An 18,649-nucleotide genomic window follows, 5' to 3' on the forward strand; every position below is an offset into this window, starting at 1 on the left:
GGAAAAAAAATAGAGGAAACAATCTATCCATTTGGACAATTCAGACTATAATCGGTAGGCTTTGGATGGATAATAAATTTTAGAGCAAAATTACTCTGTTAGATTTGTTTCCTTATGCATATGATAAAATGACTGCAGAGCCCAGGCAGTGGTTTGGGTCCATGTGTTAAAGACTCAGTCCACAGGTTGGCAGTACTGGGAGGTAGGACCTAGGGGAAGATGTTTGGAGACAGGCCCTCAAAGAGTGGAACCCTGGCCCTTCCTCAATCCTGCTTTTCCCCTGTGCTCATAACAATGAAGCTTTGCTTCCTCCACAGTCCTGCTCTGATACGCTGACTTATCATGAGCCCCAAGCAAACAGCTTCCAAAACTGTGAACCTAAATGAACCTTTTTTATATATTATGATGTTCAGCCTCACCTATTTTGTGACAGTGCTGGAAAACTGACTAATGGCCACCTTAGCACCCCACAGGTTGGAGCAATAATGGGCAGTGACAGGAATTTGGCCACTTATCATGAGTCATCAAAGCATCATTTTCACTTCTCCATCCCCCGTCAGTGATACATGCTGTCCCACAGCAATTGGCCTTTCATTTTCGCTCTAGGGTTTTCTCCTGCCCTCTATACATACCATTAGTTTCTACCTGGATCCCTCCCAACTCGAGTGCAGCTGATCTGGGAGGGTGGTTCTTCTTAAGAGGACAATCCAAAGCAACAAGCTACTGTTACCGCTCCCATCTTAAAAAAAGAAAAGAGCAAGAAGCAAATGGCCAAGAGACTCTTCTAAGCAAGAGCCAGAAAAAAAAAAAAAACAGTCACAAACTCTCAGAAGCCAGCTCCCCTCTGGTGTCTTCCACCTCTCATATGTAACGGGGGAATGTGCATCATACAATGTTTCTTTGTGTGTTCTCATAATTTGGCACGAGCTTCATATTTGTTAGGACCCCTGATGCTATAGGGTATGTAAGACACAATGTAACTAGTTACTTTCCCCCCACTGGATTTTCTGAGAAATATGTTGGGTTGTTTTCCTAAGAAACTTGGGCCTTCTAGGCTAATATAAAGAACATAGAGTTGCAAAGCTGACCTCCTAGGACCCAAACCTCTCTCCTATCCTGTCTGCTGTCCCGGAACATGCTGTTTAACCTACCTCGACTTCTCCATCTGTAAGACAAGCATGGGACAGCCCTATGTCAGAGGAAGGACCGCCTGAAAACTCAGCAGCATAGTGTGGAAAGGTCTTGAGAAATGCATGACGTTTAATAAATCTAATCATGAGGATGACCACACTTCAGAGATACAGAGTTCCAGTTGTGACAATCATCCTGACTCGAGGATGCTGAGACTCCAGTTCTTTGTGAAGACAGTGAAATGCTCAGCCAGAGAACTTGCTACTGTGTCCTGTGGTGGTGGCACATGGTGAGCATGTCCTCAGAGATTTCAAATGATGTCATCCCCCATGTTTAGTTGTCCAAGAATGAAGATATGGTCAGTCCACAGTCCCTTATAAAATATTCCAAGGCTGCCACTGGCGTTTAATATATTTGGAAAATATGAAATACCTCAGAACAATTGGTCTTTGCCTCCAGGTACAAACTGGGTAGCTGGCAATTGAAAGGAAAATTTTCTTGTCAGAATAGTTTAGCTAATAATGAATGTCTAATTGCAAATTTTAAATAACCAGGTATTTCATATATATTAACACTTTGCCTTTCTTAATATCTTAACTTGCAGTGTTGATGATGTTCAAGACTCACACTCTGAGGGGTTGGGGATTTAGCTCAGTGGTAGAGCGCTTGCCTAGCAAGCGCGAGGCCCTGTGTTCGGTCCCCAGCTCTGGAAAAAAAAAAAAAGACTCACACTCCGTCCCTGGCTCTTATCTTCATAGACCTCTAATTACTCTCCTATACTGCCCCCCGCCACGAGTCTTCCTCACTCAAACCGTCCACGTGGTTTTCCTAGCTCATGCCCCACAGCAGGCTCTCTGTGTGACTCCATGCATCCTATATGACCGTCATGGCCACAGTTAGGAAGTGCCCTGAGGACTAGGTTATGGACTCATCTTCTTCTACCTGACTGGGAGCTCCCTGGGAGAAGGAAGGATATCAAGTCTCCGTGTTTTTCTTTTTGCATGTATATGTGTGATATTTATACATATGTGTATGTGTGTTTGTAGGGGGTGCCACATTTGTGTGTGGACGCTGTACACGGAAGCCTGAAGCTTATTATCAGGAGTCTCCTTGATTGCTCTCTACCTTATTCATTGAGGCAGGGTTCCTCAGTTGAACCTAGAGCTCACTGATTTCACTGAGGCAGGGTTCCTCAGTTGAACCTAGAGCTCATTGATTTAGTTAGTCTCACTAGCCGGCTTGCCAGAGAGCTCCTGTCTTCGACTTCATAGGGAAGTTTGAAATACAAAGTGGCTGCCATACTCATTCAGCACTCATGTGCGTACTAAGGATCCGAACTCAAGCCCTCAGACTTGTATGAGTACGTTATCCGCTCAGCTACGTTCCCGGCCCCAACAGTGCTGCTTCTTCTAAAGCACCTGCAACATCCCATCTCAGACACCAATTTCCTTATCCCAGCTAGAAATGGTGAGTAGGGACCTCTGGGATCAGAATTGCATTTAATTCCACTTGGAGTTTTCAACCCCACACAGGGCCAGACCCAGACGTGAGGAATGTGATTCAAAGGCTTGTTGAAAGAGACATGTCTAAAAATTACCATGAGATGGCTTTATTATGTTATGGTCATAAATAGTATTAGCAGCCACTTAGCTTCCAAAGAGAAGGCCTGTACAAACTTACATTCTGTGTCACCAAGTACGTGAGTGTATGATTTGATTCGATGTCACCGAGTGCCACATTACAATAAATTACGTACACAGCGCCATCCTAGTTTTCAATACTGTATGGCCAGCTGACTGGTTGGAGAATCCCACAGCAGCAGGGAGATCTAGAGGTGAACACTCCATGAATCACTGGTCATCAGTGTGCCTAAAGAATGCATCCTGTCCTCCACAGCAGCAGGAAAAAGAAAACACAGCTACAGACAAACTCGAATCCTGCTTCGCTTGGCAAGGGGCATTCCGTACTCTGTGGAACTGGGCATGGCAGGCTGACATTGGCACAGTCACCTCTCTGTGAGTACTTCATAGTCTACTGAAGCTTCTCTCTCTCTTTCTCTCTCTCTCTCTCTCTCTCTCTCTCTCTCTCTCTCTCTTTCTCTTTCCCTCCCTCTCTCTCTTTCCCTCCCTCTCTCTCTCTCTCTCTCTTTCTCTCTTTCCCTCCCTCTCTCTCTCTTTCCCTCTCTCTCTCTCTCTCTCTCTCTCTCTCTCTCTCTCTCTCTTTCTCTCCCCTCTTCCCCTCCCACTCCCTCACTCTCACTCCCTCTGGCTCTTGTTCTTGCTCTCTCCCTCTCTTTCCCCCTCATTAGCACAATGGATGGGTTTATTATAATTACAGGTATATTGCCCGTAATCCATTTTTCGACAGTTAAAGAGAATACAAAATAAGAAACATTCATTCATTGCACTCAGAAGGGCCAAGAATCGGCACATTAAATCAGGGTATGACATCACACTGCCATAACCCCAGTATGGGGGTGCAGAGATACTGAAGCAGCAAGGTCATGAGTTCTAGACCAGCCTTGCTATGTACGGACAGACACCCTGTCTCAAAAAGAAACTAAACAAATTTTAAAGCGGGTGTCATCCTGGTACTCAAGTCATCCTGTACATACCAACTCCAGTGTTAACTTGCTGTACAGAGTTGAACACTTTAGTCTCTTCATTCCCAATCTGTGAGATGGCCATTATAGTACCTCTGAGTTGCTTGGCAGACCGGATAAGGTAACACATGACTGCTCAGCACTGTGCTTAGCTCGTGTTAGAACAGAGATCTGGGAGGAAGTTAACTTCAAAGTGTCAAAGAAACGGTACAGAGCTCCTACAACCAGGATGGGGATCCAGCTGTGTGGGTTCGAGCACAGCCTCACACATCGGTTCTTTTCATCCAGCAGTCTCTTTAGTTGTTTTGGTGTAATCTTGAATGCTTGAGAGAAATGTGGGAGAAAGAGGCAACTAGAAGTTGGCATCGCTCTGGCTTCCTGGCACAGGAGTAATGCTCTCCCACTGGTTTTCCTCAACTGGAAAACAAGGAAGCCAATTAACTCTCCTAGGGCAGAATTCTACCTCTGTGGACTTGGGACAGAGCTACTGACGGTGATATATGACAGAACGAATTCCTGTAACTGGACTCTCCAAGTGCACCAATGGTGGTGGGTAAGTGTGAAAGGGACGGGGCATGTGAATGAAACGGGAAACGAATTGATAATGGATTGCCTGAGGAGGGTTGGCCTGAGCCCACAGTAGGGCAAGACTGAGCCCACAGTAGGGCAAGACTAGCAATGTCATATCTTCTATGTATAACAAAAACCCAGAATGTCCTACAAAAAAATGTCCGGATGCTCAAACTCTACGGGTCAAGTGACATGTGAGGACCGCAGAGAGACTGTTTTCTAAGGACTCTGTAAAAACTGACCTCTGCTGCTTTCCAAAGTCCTGAGGAAGCCAATGTTCCCCTTAATTTCGAAAGATGGAGTGTGGGATAAAAATATATCCTTTTATTAGATAGCAAAAGAAATGTCACTACGAGTATAAAATAAAGAATTCTGATTTGAAAACCTCAAATAGAGTTCAGGAAACCAGATAAATTTATTTATTTTTTCTTGCCTGGTCCTTACGGTAGTCACCAGACATCAAACACAGAGGCACATAAAGTGTGGAATACTGACTGCTTAACACTAATGGCCCTCCTTGACTTTGAGCAAAGTTACAGTGTGACTTCTAAATAATTAGTACTGCCAATGTGGTAAGTAAATTAAATTACAAATCTTCACGTTTATATATAATTCTTTATACAAATAAATGTTTTAAGACCCAATCGTCCAACTTAAACACTAATATTGCTGGACAAAAAGTCTGCAATAAATATTCCCTCAGGTTGGTGGGGGAGGTGATTTTTACCCAGATCTGTGTTACAACGAATGACTGAGTATATATTTAAAACTTTAAGCTTCCCATGCGGTTACTGAAACCTTGTATTTTGGAAAGAGAAAACTCGTACTTAAAACAAAATTTGTTATTAATTTAAGAAGTAAATGTTCTCATCATACTAATATTACTTATGGTTAGATTGCTCCAAACGTTTTAAATACGTGGTTCACTGGCCCTTCGAGTTTACGTAACAGTTAATTTTTAAGTGAACCTTTATAATTACAGTTAAGTGTATGTCCTTCCTTATTTCTGCGTATATTTGTGCTACTTCAACACAGGAAAACGAACACAGGGTGCTTTTCTACGAAGGACGGCTGATATTTTCTTTCAACTTACAAACTGAGCATCAAGCTGCTGAATATTTTAACAAGAGGTGACTATGTTGTCACATTCGCCATGATTGCCAGGTCAGACCTCCTGTAATCGTAGCCAGGAACCTCAAGACCAGAAAGTGCTTCATCTTCCTGGACCTTCCTTTCATGAGCATGATGGGTTACCACAAATTTCCTCAGAAGTGAGAGTGGCTTGGCTGAGACAGCGACGCTCCGCCTGGCTGCCGCTCGCTGCATGGCCTAGCCACAGCCACTGCCCATCAACTAGAACTGAAATCTGGACAGCTCTTCCCAGGTAACGGGGGCTCCTGCTGGAGAGGGTATGCAAAATACTGGGGTGACACCAGGAAACCGGATGGTTGGGTTAGGTGTATGGTGTGGCCGGTGGTGTAAGGTGGGGGCGATGAGGGTACCAAGCAGTTTGGCTCAGCCCTGGCGAAAGAGAACCTTCGGACAGACCCCCCCGTGGAGCTGGAACTAGTGGCCGTGCTGGACTGCCTGGAAGCGGTTCTGAGGCTGGTGGAGGTGAGGATCATGGGCAAGGTCTCTGTCTGATAGCTTCGGAGTGAGAAGCGGATGGGTTGCTGGGAGGGCTCCTTGGGCCTCAAGCAGGTGCAGCAATAGATCGCCACTAAAGAGCCCAAAATGATGAAGGCAATGAAGATGGAGCCGACGATCAGGAAGGGGACGTAGACAGGCTCTAAAAGGCAAAAACAGACATATACAGATACTGGGTAAGAGTCACTCAAACCCCAGCCTCTGCTTCAGCATCTTAGAGACGGGAGGCAGAGGGAATGTTACGGTGACAGCTCTCAGCTCTGCTTCTTGGAGCGTGTGACTAGCAGCTTCCAAAGTACAAACCACGGTGATGGGGTGCTCTTGATGTTCCTAGCAGGGAGGGAGCAAACGGGTGCTGTAGGCTCTGTTAGCAATTAGCCATCACACTGAACATCTGGAAGTCCGAAAGCCTGTTGTCCTCTTTGTGGACTGAAGGGAGAGGGTGAGTTTAGGGGGTCACCATGCATGTGCATTGAAATCTGGCTTTTAGGAGTTTGATCACGGTGAGTCACTTAAAGGCCTAACCCATCTCCTAGACTGACGATCCATCTGCTGTCCACACGTTTCCAGTGTAAGCAATGAGAACCAGGCTGGTTGAATGAAACCCCAGGGTGTTCTACAGCTCTAGAAGGAGCAGGAGAAGGCAATCTGCAGTGAGCCTCAATTTACTGTGTCTCCTACCCTCTCGCAAATCACCAGTCCTGACTCCAGATGTCATACCCCTGTGCCTACAGTCTCACCCACAGAAAAAGCAACGTGTAGTTCTCACTATTAGTGACCCAGACTTTTTTCTAAGCACATCCCCAAGGCAGAGCAAACTTGTTTGCTTCCAACTCTAAAAGGCAGAGAGAAATAAGAGTTTCTTTTCCACGGGTATCTGGGCAGCTGTCTTGGTCTCTTCCCTGTGTAAAAGAGCCACACTGAGATGTAGTCTCTGACTTATGGGCAGCAGACAAGACACCTGGGTTTACTGAGGCCCTTAAGCCTGGTTTTCTGTATCAGATTCAACTTTGATCATAGAGGCCTTGTGAGATAGAAACTCCCTCTTATCAGATATAAATACATATCTTTCCCAAAGACTCAGCCATGGAGTGACAGGAAGCAGCTACCCCTGGGCTGCTAACTATGAGTTCTTCAGCACTCCTCATGCCCCCCATGTGAGTATCAGTGTTGTATAGGGCCAGGTGAAGTTGGCCTGCACTCCCTGTGCACTGAGCCAAACAGTTGTGTGTTAGTTTCATCAATAAACCGACTCTTTGATGGCAGTGTGCCCATTTTAAATTCGAGACGTGCCCCAGTATAGTTAAGTCACTGGAGGTTAAACTGCTGGCAGGAGACAAAGCCACTATCCATCTGGTTTGGCCTGATCTCAGACTCAGTAAGTGGGAAGAGTGCTCCAATCCTCTGGTCTTCCTTTTGGATGACAACCTCCTCCCCAGCCAGGAGGTAGGCTTAGCCCTGCCTAAAGGAGCAGAGAAGTTTGGTTTTCTAGCAGGCTAAGATAGCCCAGAGTTCCTGCTTTCTACTACATAGTCTACTACTTCCTGAATCCTCAGGGCTGGGCTTTCTAACACCCTCCCCTCCCCACCAAAATTAAACCCCAGAGGAAAACACAGGGATGCTGACCCCTCTTCTCTGGGTTGTCATTTGAAGGATGAGACTCAAATGACTGCTCTTGCTTCTCTCTCCCCACCTTTCTGAGGATCATAGTGTGCAGGCCCCAAGCAGCTGCTTCCCAGTCCTGGGGAGTCACAGGCCCTCAGCTCCGCACACTTCTCAAGTTTCCTGGCAGTAAAACCATCGCCTTGAGCTGTAAAAGGTTTCCCTGATGTTCCAATTCAAGTGGAAAACTTTTTTTCAAGGTGTAAATTTCCTCAGCTGGGGTTCTGATTTATTCCCCTCTTAAGTGAGCAAGTGGACAAGTGAGCGGAAATTTGACCCGTGTTTTCCGACGTGAGAAAAAGGGGCCCCAAGGAAGCCCTATGACCCTGAATTTTAAATCCTCACCTCGAAGACTTGGGTGTTTCTGAAAAGCGTGACAATAGGGGGTGGGCTAGAGAGGGTAATTGGATGCAGAGAATTGAAAGGAATTTGGAAGGGTGACGAAATGCTACTACTCGACAAAAGAAAATAAAGGGGTGAAAAATCAGCCTGCGGGTCTGTACTTGGGCTCTTGATCAGAGTCGTGTTCCCTGGTACCGGCACTTCCGGAGCTCCCCATATGACCAGAGCGCCCAGGAAACCTAACCTAGCTCCCGCTGTCTTCCCCAGAAGCACCGGGTGTCCCGCCAGTCCTGAAGTTCCTGCGAACCATTGCAAACTTTCCCTAGGGCGGAACCGTGGGGACCACGTGCAGCTGGGATCCAAACTGCAAAGCGATAGGACCCCTGACCTGAAATACGATCACCCACTTTTTCCTGGATCCCCAGACCCAACGGGGTCCACTTTGCAGCCCGAGCTAATAAGGCCCGAGCTCTGTTGGGTGGGCGAGCCACGTCCGCCCAGGGATGCCGCACTTACGCGCGGTGATGCCAGGATGCTCCAGCTCTCCCCGGTCGTTGGTGCAGCCGCCCTGCTCCAACCTGGCGTCGGCTGCAGCGCAGCAGTAGCGCAGCGCACAAGAACCGCAGCAGATGGTGGCGTCCTGCGTGTCGAAGTCCTCGGGGCACTGGAACCCTTCGTGATAGTTGCCCTGCGCGTCCACCCAGCCGTGGCAGTATTCCCCAGGCTGCTGTGCGCCCGCCGGGCCCCAGCGCAGCAAGCCCACAAGCAGACAGAGCGCCAGCAGCGCCCCCATCGCCGCCCCCGCGCCCAGTGGCAGCTGGAGAGTCGGAGGGCGGAGCCGGGGCTCCGGGGACCACGGTTCCGCCTCCCCGAGGCACCACGCGGCCAGTTGACCTCCCGGTCAAGAACGCGCTCTCCTGGGTTAGCAGTGGCTGGGCAGGAGCCGTGGGCTGCGCTGCGGGCTCCACTGGCCGGAGGACAGCATGGTGCGCGAGGGAGAGGGGACCAGGGCTCGCGGGAGGCCACCACGGAGGCTGCCACAGAAGCAACGGCCGCCCTTAGCGGGGCTCATCGCGCTAGGGGCACCGGGGCCCGGGCCGCCTCCCACCCAGCTTTCCTTGCGGGCCGTCGAGCCCCAGGACAACCAACCCCAAGGCCGGGCGGTGTCCGGATCGTGGGTTGTCGCCGGGTACCGGGCAGAGCTGGGAGTTCAGCTTGGCTCTCCACGTGCAGGTCCCGGGGACCAGCGGCTAATTCCGCTCCGGCCGCTGACTGTCACGCAGGCCGGAGACAGCGGAGTCTCGGCCAAGTGCAGAGGGCCGGGGGTGGCTGACAGCCCTGCCTGGAGGCCGTCCCTTAAAAAGGCAGAGGGAGGAGGAGACACGGGGGTGAGGAGAGTCCGCCCTCCGGGGTCGCCGTGCGAGCTAATCACAGCCGGCGCGCCGCGGTGCGGTCCCCGACGCCCGCAGGTTCACGCGCGTCTCCCCTTCGCCCCCACCCACGGCGCTCCCCAGGGCCTTGGCGGTGACCCCGAGGGGACCAGCCCGCGCCCGCCACCTAGCTGTCACATAGCCAGGGAAAACCTGCAGAAGGATGAGGGAGGCTACCGTCCCGCCTCGGTCCACGGACGCCAGCTCGCGAGGGGGACTCGCTGCCGCGCTTGAGCTCCACGAGTTTCATTTAAAAACCAGCGCGGAGGCTGGAGTTTTCCAACTGTTCTGTGGGCTTCTGCCCAGACCCACTTTGTCTCTGGGCCGCCGATTCTGAGGATTCGTTGGATTCCGACAGCCTGATTTTTAGGCTCACCAACATTTGCACCTCACATCCACCCCCTCACCCCTCCTTCCCTGCGTCCAGGAGTTCACGCTCAGTCGCCTCCTTCCCGCACCGCTGAGCGGGCGCCGGGGAGGACCAGGGTCAGCTCTGGCAGCCGCACTTCAAAGGCCAGAATTTCGGTGTTCGCGCCCGCAAAGGAAATAAAAGAGCAGAATTAATGATAATCGAGTCTATCTGAACTTCTGTTCCGGCAAAGAAACACATTTATTTAAATGATGTGTCCCCTGTGGGCTGTTTGCAGGGCACGGCTCCTCCAGCCGAGGTAGAGCCTTGTGAAGCCAGAAACCTCAAGGCTTTATTTTTATTGCAACCTGCGTTTCCTCTCCGGGTTTATTGGTTCAGTCCGTGTGAGGACGTTCATCTTAGCCACACGGTTTGTCAAACTCTTTGAACACCCTGTCAGCGATTTAGATGTTAGCAAGTCTCATGAAACAAATGGAAGAACGTGTCAGAGCACCGCCAACACAAGTGTACGCGGTCAGAAGTATTTATTACACCCGCAGCTTGCCCACGGTCCCAGAGGCTTCTAGAAAAACTTCAGTGCTGAATAAAACGGTTTATTTTTAAGTATCTAAATTAAATTCCATTCCGGGTAAAGAACCACTTTCTAGCTTCAGATCCTAAATATCGAGATTATTATTTAATTATAAAAGTAAATACCCAACACTCCACGTGCTGAATAGCACTGTATAAAATTATAACTGCATTGCTCTACAATAGATGTTGGGGAGGGCAATAATAAGTTATCAAACTGCTAAGTAAAGCCAAATTACATTTAGGCAAAAGAATAACGGGTGTGTTTTCCTTAACTAAGAATTTAATTGAAGCATATGAAGGAAAGTATTTTAGCAAAAAATTCATACGCAATGGATTTTTATGTATAAAGGAAAAAATGCTGTCACCGGACTTTAAGGGTGCTTTTTTTTTTTTTAAACTCTAGTTTGTGGGCAGCAGGGTGGTTTCGTTTTGTTTTCAGGAAAAGATTTAAAACCACAGCAAATACAAGCTGCAAGGGTCATAATAAAATAATCAAACTCAAAGACACACTAACGCTTAATAACTTTTCCAGAGTCACACTGCTTAATATCTTTTTTTTTAAAGTTACGGTTTGAGGAATTTCATTACATCACAACTGTGTGAAACTGCACAGCAGCCACGGCCCCTCCATCAGTCAGCCCCCAGGGTCAAGTTCCTCCTTATCCAGCTGTTCTTTGATAGCGCTAATATTTTAAGGAGTGATTTGTTGGCACTTCCCTCCCATTAATTACATTTCTCTGTGCCACAGTGGGGCTCTTTTCCCTAGGACACTGGCTATAATTAATTTCCTCATTTAGAGCCCTTGTCTATTTGACTTGTTCAGAGGGCGTTCTGCTCACATCGAGTAGGATGATATTTGCTAATGGAAAACAAGCGAACTTCTAAATAAGTGGATACTCCATAAATCTGATAAGTGTGAACATTAAAACGAAGTCCTGGATCCAGACCACTTTCAGGCTACAATAGGCAGCCCCTCGGGCTAGGACGGGGATGGATAGGTGAGCGGTGCTTGTGATAAAACTTTACACATTGATAGCTTCTGACTTCAGACACAATGTTCTCAGAAAGATATTTGCCTCTTTGTAGGTTTACAGATATCTGCAGTTTCGAGGACTCAGCTTTTATTTTCATATTAAAGATTTAAAAGTCTCCAGAGACTCCCTTCCCAACACCTTTGGGAGAAAGTCCTGGAGAAAGATGATCAAAACTCGATACCCATGGTATCACGTATGGGTTTTAGAAATGTTACATTTCTCCCTGTCTTGATAACAAAAAGCCCCTATTTTTGGTGAATATCACAATCTTAAGAAATCACTTTCCCAGCCTATTCTCTCTTGAGGTCTCCAGGAAATTTCTGTAGGAAATGAGCTACTTGATATGATGTCTGGGATTTTCTTTAATAAACACCAGAAAGGGGGTAAGGGGGAGGGGAGGGAGAAGAAAAGAAGAAAAAACCCAGAGGAGCGGAGATGGCAGCAGGCTGACAATTTCAGCTGAGTAAAGGGACCTTGCATGGCAGAATTGCAATTCTGTTTTATGCAAAAATAAAAATCACACGCTTTCTCTGACGTCACTATCGATAGAACACAGGCCCTTAAGTTCTACCACCAGCCCCATAAATCATAAATCAGTGCTGTAGCCTCCTTTATCAAGCCTTGCTCCGCTTGCTTCTCCCTCTTTTATATTCTTCTGGATATAGTAAGGAGAGAGAGAGAGAGAGAGAGAGAGAGAGAGAGAGAGAGAGAGAGAGAGAAGGAGGAGGAGGAGGAGGAGGAGAAGGAGGAGGTGGAGGAGAAGGAGGAGGTGGAGGAAGAGGAGGAGGAGGAGGAGGAGGAGGAGGAGGAGGAGGAGGAGGAGGAGGAGGAGGGAAGGAAGAAGAGCACAGCACAGAAAGGGCTGAGAAGCAAAATATGCTAAAGAAAGAGAAAGAAACTCCAAAGGGACACCTTTAAAATCAGGCTTGGACTGAGGAAGTTCTTGTAAGCCATGCGTTGCACCAAGAAACATAGTTGTAAAATCAAATAAGATTCGGAAGTGGGAAGATCTATGCCACCTTGGAACTTGTTCGATATTGTAACCAGATTGCTAAATCCCTTAAATCCCAGAATGCATGTTATCCAGAACCTTCTCTCTCTCTCTCTCTCTCTCTCTCTCTCTCTCTCTCTTCTTTTAAATCATCATTCCCTAAAATCATGACTAAAAAATAACAAAAGTGTTAGCAAAACAACAACCAATGGTTTCTGAACTCGCCCTCAAGTCTTTTTTCTGGAGTGGTTTGTTATCCCATTAACTCCTTTCCTGGTGACCTAATGAAATTCTTTTCTTGGGTCACTCGCTATAAATCCAATCCCAGGCCATTGTAGCCCTGAGTTAGCTGAGAGACATTTCTTTTTTGAGAGTTGCAGGGTCTCATACTTAACACTAAAGCATATAAAGGTCCCATGAAATAGAAAGTATTACTATTCTCGAATCCAGGAAACTGGTCCCCAGGGAGGTATTGCACAATCAGTTTCTTGTGATTGATTAAACATGTTTTTCCACCTGCCCAGAATATCTGGCAGCCTCAGTCTTGTCATTTATAAAAAAGAAGGGATTGGACACAATGCCCTGGAAGCAGAGTGAGAGTGAAGTACCTGGGGACCTTGTGAAAACACAGATTTGGGTCCAGGCCAGAGTCTGCACGTCTGAGGAGCTTGTGGGTGACGTGTTGAGGCTGAAGCTGCCGCATTGAGGACTGTTTCCTAAAGCTCTCCTGCTGTCCTCTGTCCTTGTACTGAGACTCGGGCAAAGTGAAGAACCCATACTGCGTGTTCACCTAAGTCCTGTCTCCTTTCTGGACCACTCTCTGGGCCCTGAATCTTAGTCCAACATTTTCTCCAATTGTTGGCCACAGAAACCACTTCCTGGCTATAGGAGACTCCGGGTGAAACTGGTCGATTGTGCACACACAGACCACAGTGTACAAACACAAGCAGGAGCAGCCTCCGTTGGGTAAGATGGATTCAAGGATTGGAAGAAAAGCCAGTGGCACCATTGTCTAGTCTTACCCTGTCTTACCCTTTCCCCACAGTGTAATTTCACGTTAGGGACATTAGTGTAACGTCTTCATTACTAATGCTGGGATGTAGGGGAGTAGATAGCACACAGCAGGAGTCTAGTAAGTGCTGAATGAATGAATGAATGAATGAATGAATGAATGTACCCAGTACATGACTGCTTGAGAACTTTTGCAACTGAGTGTCAGGTTTTTGTGACGATGAAGAAACCAGAAAAGAACAGAGTGAGATTCCACGGTAGAGGTAATACCATCAATGCTTCATGGTTTAATTGAACTGTCCATTGTCACAGCACCTTCAGGAATGGAAAGTCATCAGCTCACCCTCCAGGGAGACAGTGATGGCCTTTGTCCAAGACCGTTGTGAACCTGGCAAAGCTAGGCAAGGCTAAGCTTAGGTGTGTGCCTCTCCTGGCCCCAAGAGAGATCTCTCCCCTTTACCTTCTAAAGGTCATTCTCTAAAACAATCCCCACCTTCTATCAGAAGACAGGCCACAAAGATGGTGAGAGCAGAGGCTCCAAACATCTGCTGTGAGATGGTGTCCCCTAGACATGACGTGGAAAATGAATTCATGAACTCTCAACCATACAATGACCCGAACAAGACCAGCATAATGACAGCACAAGCCAATGTGTCAATACAGACAAGGGAAATTCCACGCGGTCCCACCCCGAGATGGAGAGCTACGGGTGATCAACAGCCATTGAAAGAAGAAGTCTCCCCCATAGATGAGCCCCCCACTTAGGCTGCCTAATCCTAAGTGGTCAGCTCAAGACAGGCACAGACAACGAAAGCTAAGTCCATCCAGTCAGTCAAATACACGCGTCCATTCATGTTACAATAACAATTAAAGAGGAGGCCTTGACTTTATGGGGAAGCAGAGGAAGAGTTGAGGGGAGGGGGAAGAGAGGGAACTATGGCAGATGGACTGGCCATATAAAGTTTTTAAGGAAAAAATTTTAAAAAAAGCCTACCTTGAAGAAGGGCTGCTAAGATTTAGAATAAAGCTCATAGCCTAGCATGGGGCTAGGCCTCTATAAATGGTGGGCACTTGTCCCCACCACCTGCTGAGCCGAGTCTGCAGTGGAGTCACCATAGCGAGCTTCCTGATGGCCCAGAATAGGCCTATTCCATGCTTGCTTTGCATAGATTATTTACAGTTCCCACCATTCATCCCCTTCTTTCTTAAATGGACCCATTCATAACCCCTGGGAAGAACCACTGACTGTTCACATTTTGAATTATTCTCAAGAGACATACCCAAAGCTAGGAGACAGGTGGGTAAGAGTAAGAACAGGGTTCAGATGACCTCCTCTCTCGTAGGGACAGACCCTGATGGACAGACCTTATGTCAACTGGATTTCTGCAGGGTACAGGCCTATGTACAGGTGGGCACTTAATAAGTATCTGATTAGTCTGTGATTCCATATTATGTCAGTAGACATGTAATTTATTAACCTGGTCTCCTGGCATCCTTCCAGGGCATGTATAATAAAATGACATTTTTCCTGAAGAAATATAAATTAAATTAATTGGCATCCATATTTAATTGAAACTTCCTTGACAGTAGATGGATTCTCCCCCAGCGCCACCCTTTCTCAGCAAGGGGCATATTCTTCTGAGTGCTTGCAGACTGAAGAGAGGCCAGCGAGTTCCAGGAGGCTCCAGGAGGGGCTGGCTGGCTTTCAGCAGAATTGAGAGCAGCAGGAAAAGTGAACGGCCCTGTAAAAGTGCTAAGTTGCTCCTCTGCGGCCATGTGCTCTTTCTTTCTTTGAAAAAAATGTTTCTGAAGGAGAGAGAAAACAGAGGGTTTTCATTTCTGTCTGCTATGTCCACTCCTCAACTTTACCATCCTCCATAGAACCTTCGAGTCATCTTAAAGTTTATAAATCACGTAGAATTCTTCTAGAAGCTGTGATCCAATTGGTAGCAAAAACACAATTTTTTTAAAAAAACTTTCCTTTCAATTAGTCTGTGTTTGTTCAGCTCTGGGGTAATGTAAGAGGCCAATGAGGCAAAAGTCCTTCCTGACTTCCACCCTTGTATGTCATCTGCTTCCTCTGCACCTGACCCTGGCCTGCGTACAACTCCTGTGAGGTATTTGAGGGACTTAGCCGAATAGCTTGCACATAACAGACATGCAGTCAGATATGTAATAAGGAACCCGCCAACAGCAAATGGATCAATAATGCTCTTTTTATTAGCCACCCGGGCAGTGTTTTGTGCCAGCCCTCGTTCCACAGATTTTCTCTGTTCTATACGCTCTCCTCTCTACTTTGTCCAGCCATTCATTCGTCACTCTTCAGTTACACTTCTTCAGTGTGCCTGGATGTCAGTATACCCAAAGGCAAAAGAGACGCCACGCATGGCATCCAGTGTGGTTCCTCTCCTTCATTCGGGACTGAGCTAGCTACAAAGGCTGGAGTTGCCAGCAATGCTGTTCCAGTTGAGGATATCAAAAACCCAATGATTCAGTAATCCTTCATCTGCCACGTACCTCCACTTAGATTTCTAAGACACTGTAAAGTGTCAAAAAGTCTGACATTAAACCTAATTTACTGAAAGAAAATTATTTACATACATATAATACCTATCCGCTATACCTTAAATCTATAACTTTTGATTTTTTTTCTCCTGATCTGAACAAATATGTCCCCTCTTTTTCCATCCCAGGTAGGGACTATCGATCACAGTGTCCCCCTCCTGGACAATTGGCCTGGGACTACACAGAAGTCATCAGAACCCCTTAGCTGCCTGATATTTGTGAGCATCTCAGGCAAGGTTGAGCACAGGACTCAGGCATGGTCACCCGGAATGTTTTCGTAAGATCAGAGGTGTGGACAACAAGGGGAGCAGGTCTTTGACCTTTGATGCATGGGGATGCATGCCTAGGGCTATCAAAAACAAGAATAAGAGAGTTCTAACCAAGCGTAAGGACAAATCCCAGCAGTGAGAGAAGAAGCCCACAACTGTCTCCATCTGTGTTCATGGGTAGTGTAGCACAGCCCTGCTCCTTCCAATGCGGGAGACAACACTTTTATTTTGGCATAAGCCAGTTGGGGTTGGATTTTTACCACACACAAAACACTTGGATTAACACAACAAATGTCATGGCGAGAGCATTCACACATGACCCCCTCTTGCAACTCGGGACCAGTGAGCTATCTAAAGAGAGAGATAGGGAAGAACACCGCCTTGAGCCATGTCAGAAAGAGACAGAGGTTCTGTTCACCTTTTGTCTTCATGCGATAGGTCACAGAGCATCCAGCAAGTCACGAAATCAGTGCGACTTGAATGAGACATGAATAGCATTGGTAAAAGGGTAGACAATGATTAGGTTACCATGTTGCCACACAGTAAAGGTAAATTTGAGTTCCTGGCATTTTTATGTCAGGGGTATGTATAATCATGCGTGTTCTCAGTAGTGACAGGAGTACCTCTTTTTAAGGCGTGGATGTGATCAAAATGTTTCTATCACAGACTCAAGCAAAGTTGCATCACAATATTGAACAAAGGAGTCAAAGTCAGCACTCTATTGTCATAAAATTATAAAAAGACCATCCTTTACCCCCTCTAGATCCAGCACTCTAGGCCCTAAGATATCTGCTAGATATCTTGCCAGAAGCACACATCCCAACTCCATGGCAGCCCAGACTAGCCGCCAACCACTCTCTTACATTTAAATCTACACATAAAAGAACACAGAACCCAATAACCTTTGATCCAATTGATAAGATATAATTGCCCACCTAAACATACAAGGCCCTATACACATCCATCCCTCAAGAACATTCATAACAACCTGTAAACACACAGAGGGGAATCTTAACATCAGCCTCCATATTCTCTCTGCCTCGGCTTCTCTGCCACCTTCCCTTTCTTCCGTTCCCTTCTCCTCCTCTTCCTTCAAACTTTTCTCCTGTCCATCCTTCCTCCTCATCCAATGACAGGCCTCATTCTATCCTGTACCTGCCTCACCTATATGATGACATCATCCCACAGCACTTCACAGTTCCCACAACTGTTCCTTGCCCTTGGTAAGCATGCCTGGGTGGATGAGAAGGGTTTAGGATCACATTAAGAATTAACAGACTCTTCTCCTGGAGAGACTGCTACCTCAGAACTGTTTGTTCTGCTGACTCCAAGTTCACTTCTGGCAGGATGTCTGAGTCCCTGGTCATCTCCTCGAATCTTCTGGTAGAATGTAGTTTAGCTCGCCTTGGCAGGAGAGCCTGGAATACATGTTTCCTCTCCAGATCCCGAGAGCAGCTGTCAATCATGGGTCCCATCACTACCTCACATGAAGTTTACAAGGGGCAGTTGCTCCTGTTTACTGGCAAAGGGTAAATCACCATTGTTATAGCAACTCTACAGGCAGCACTTCCAGCCCACCTCCTTGTTCTTCACGGTGTGAGGAACCCCCAAAGCTCCTCCCCACTACGTGTGAACCTAGAGAACCTCCGAAAATGCTAATTCTATATTTTTGGCTGCCAGCCTCTTACCACCATTCTGACTGCCTTGAGACCAAACCTTAAGGCTGCCTCCCCCAGGCTCCCAACAATGGGTAGAGTAAGTGTCAAGCAATCACAAAGATGTGATTTCAACTCTCCGATACCCACATAAAGCCTGACACGAGTACACATCTGTAATCTCACTGCTTCTGTGCAAGATGGGGGGTGGGGAGGGGTGGAAAGAGGAGACTCTCAGGCAACCCCAGGCCAATTAGCTTTGCATGTGCAGCTGTAAAAAAAAAATACCCTAAGGTGAGGGCTGGAGAGATGGCTCAGTGGTTAGGATCACTGACTGTTCTTGCAGAGGTCCTGAGCTCAATTCCCAGCAACCACATGGCGGCTCACAACCATCTGTAATGAGATCTGATGCCCTCTTCTGGGGTCTGAAGACAGCTATAGTGTACCCACATACGTTAAATAAATAAACAAACAAATAAAACTAAAAAACAAAAACAAAACAAACAGAAAAAGACAGGTGAGCAGCAGCAGTCAAGGTTGTCCCCTCAACTCCACACCCTGGACGTGGCATGCATAGTCTCACTTACAGATACACCTGTGTACACATACACATCACATACGTGAAAGTTGAAATAAGTCGTTAAAACGTACTGGAGCGTGGCTTTCACATCTGTTAACAAGTGTCACCATTTAAAGGAATAAACTGCCTTCACAAGCATCATTGCATTGGTGGTGCACTTGAAAAGCATGCAGGATGTACTTAAAAACGTTTAATGCGGGGCTGGGGATTTAGCTCA

At 47.0% G+C, this 18,649-nt stretch overlaps 1 protein-coding gene across 1 annotated transcript; it reads right to left on the reverse strand.

Annotated features, from left to right (window-relative positions):
• Positions 1 to 4,694: 4,694 nt before the first annotated feature.
• Shisa3 (shisa family member 3) lies at positions 4,695 to 9,267 on the reverse strand. The gene is made up of 2 exons (NM_001109087.2): positions 8,471 to 9,267; positions 4,695 to 6,092 (listed from the first exon to the last, which is right to left on the reverse strand). The coding sequence occupies exons 1-2, from the start codon at positions 8,745 to 8,747 to the stop codon at positions 5,653 to 5,655; spliced, it is 717 nt and encodes a 238-aa protein (NP_001102557.1). The 5' UTR covers positions 8,748 to 9,267; the 3' UTR covers positions 4,695 to 5,652.
• Positions 9,268 to 18,649: the final 9,382 nt, after the last annotated feature.

The sequence above is a fragment of the Rattus norvegicus genome, chromosome 14 (assembly GCF_036323735.1).
Source record: "Rattus norvegicus strain BN/NHsdMcwi chromosome 14, GRCr8, whole genome shotgun sequence".
Taxonomy (NCBI): Eukaryota; Metazoa; Chordata; class Mammalia; order Rodentia; family Muridae; genus Rattus; species Rattus norvegicus.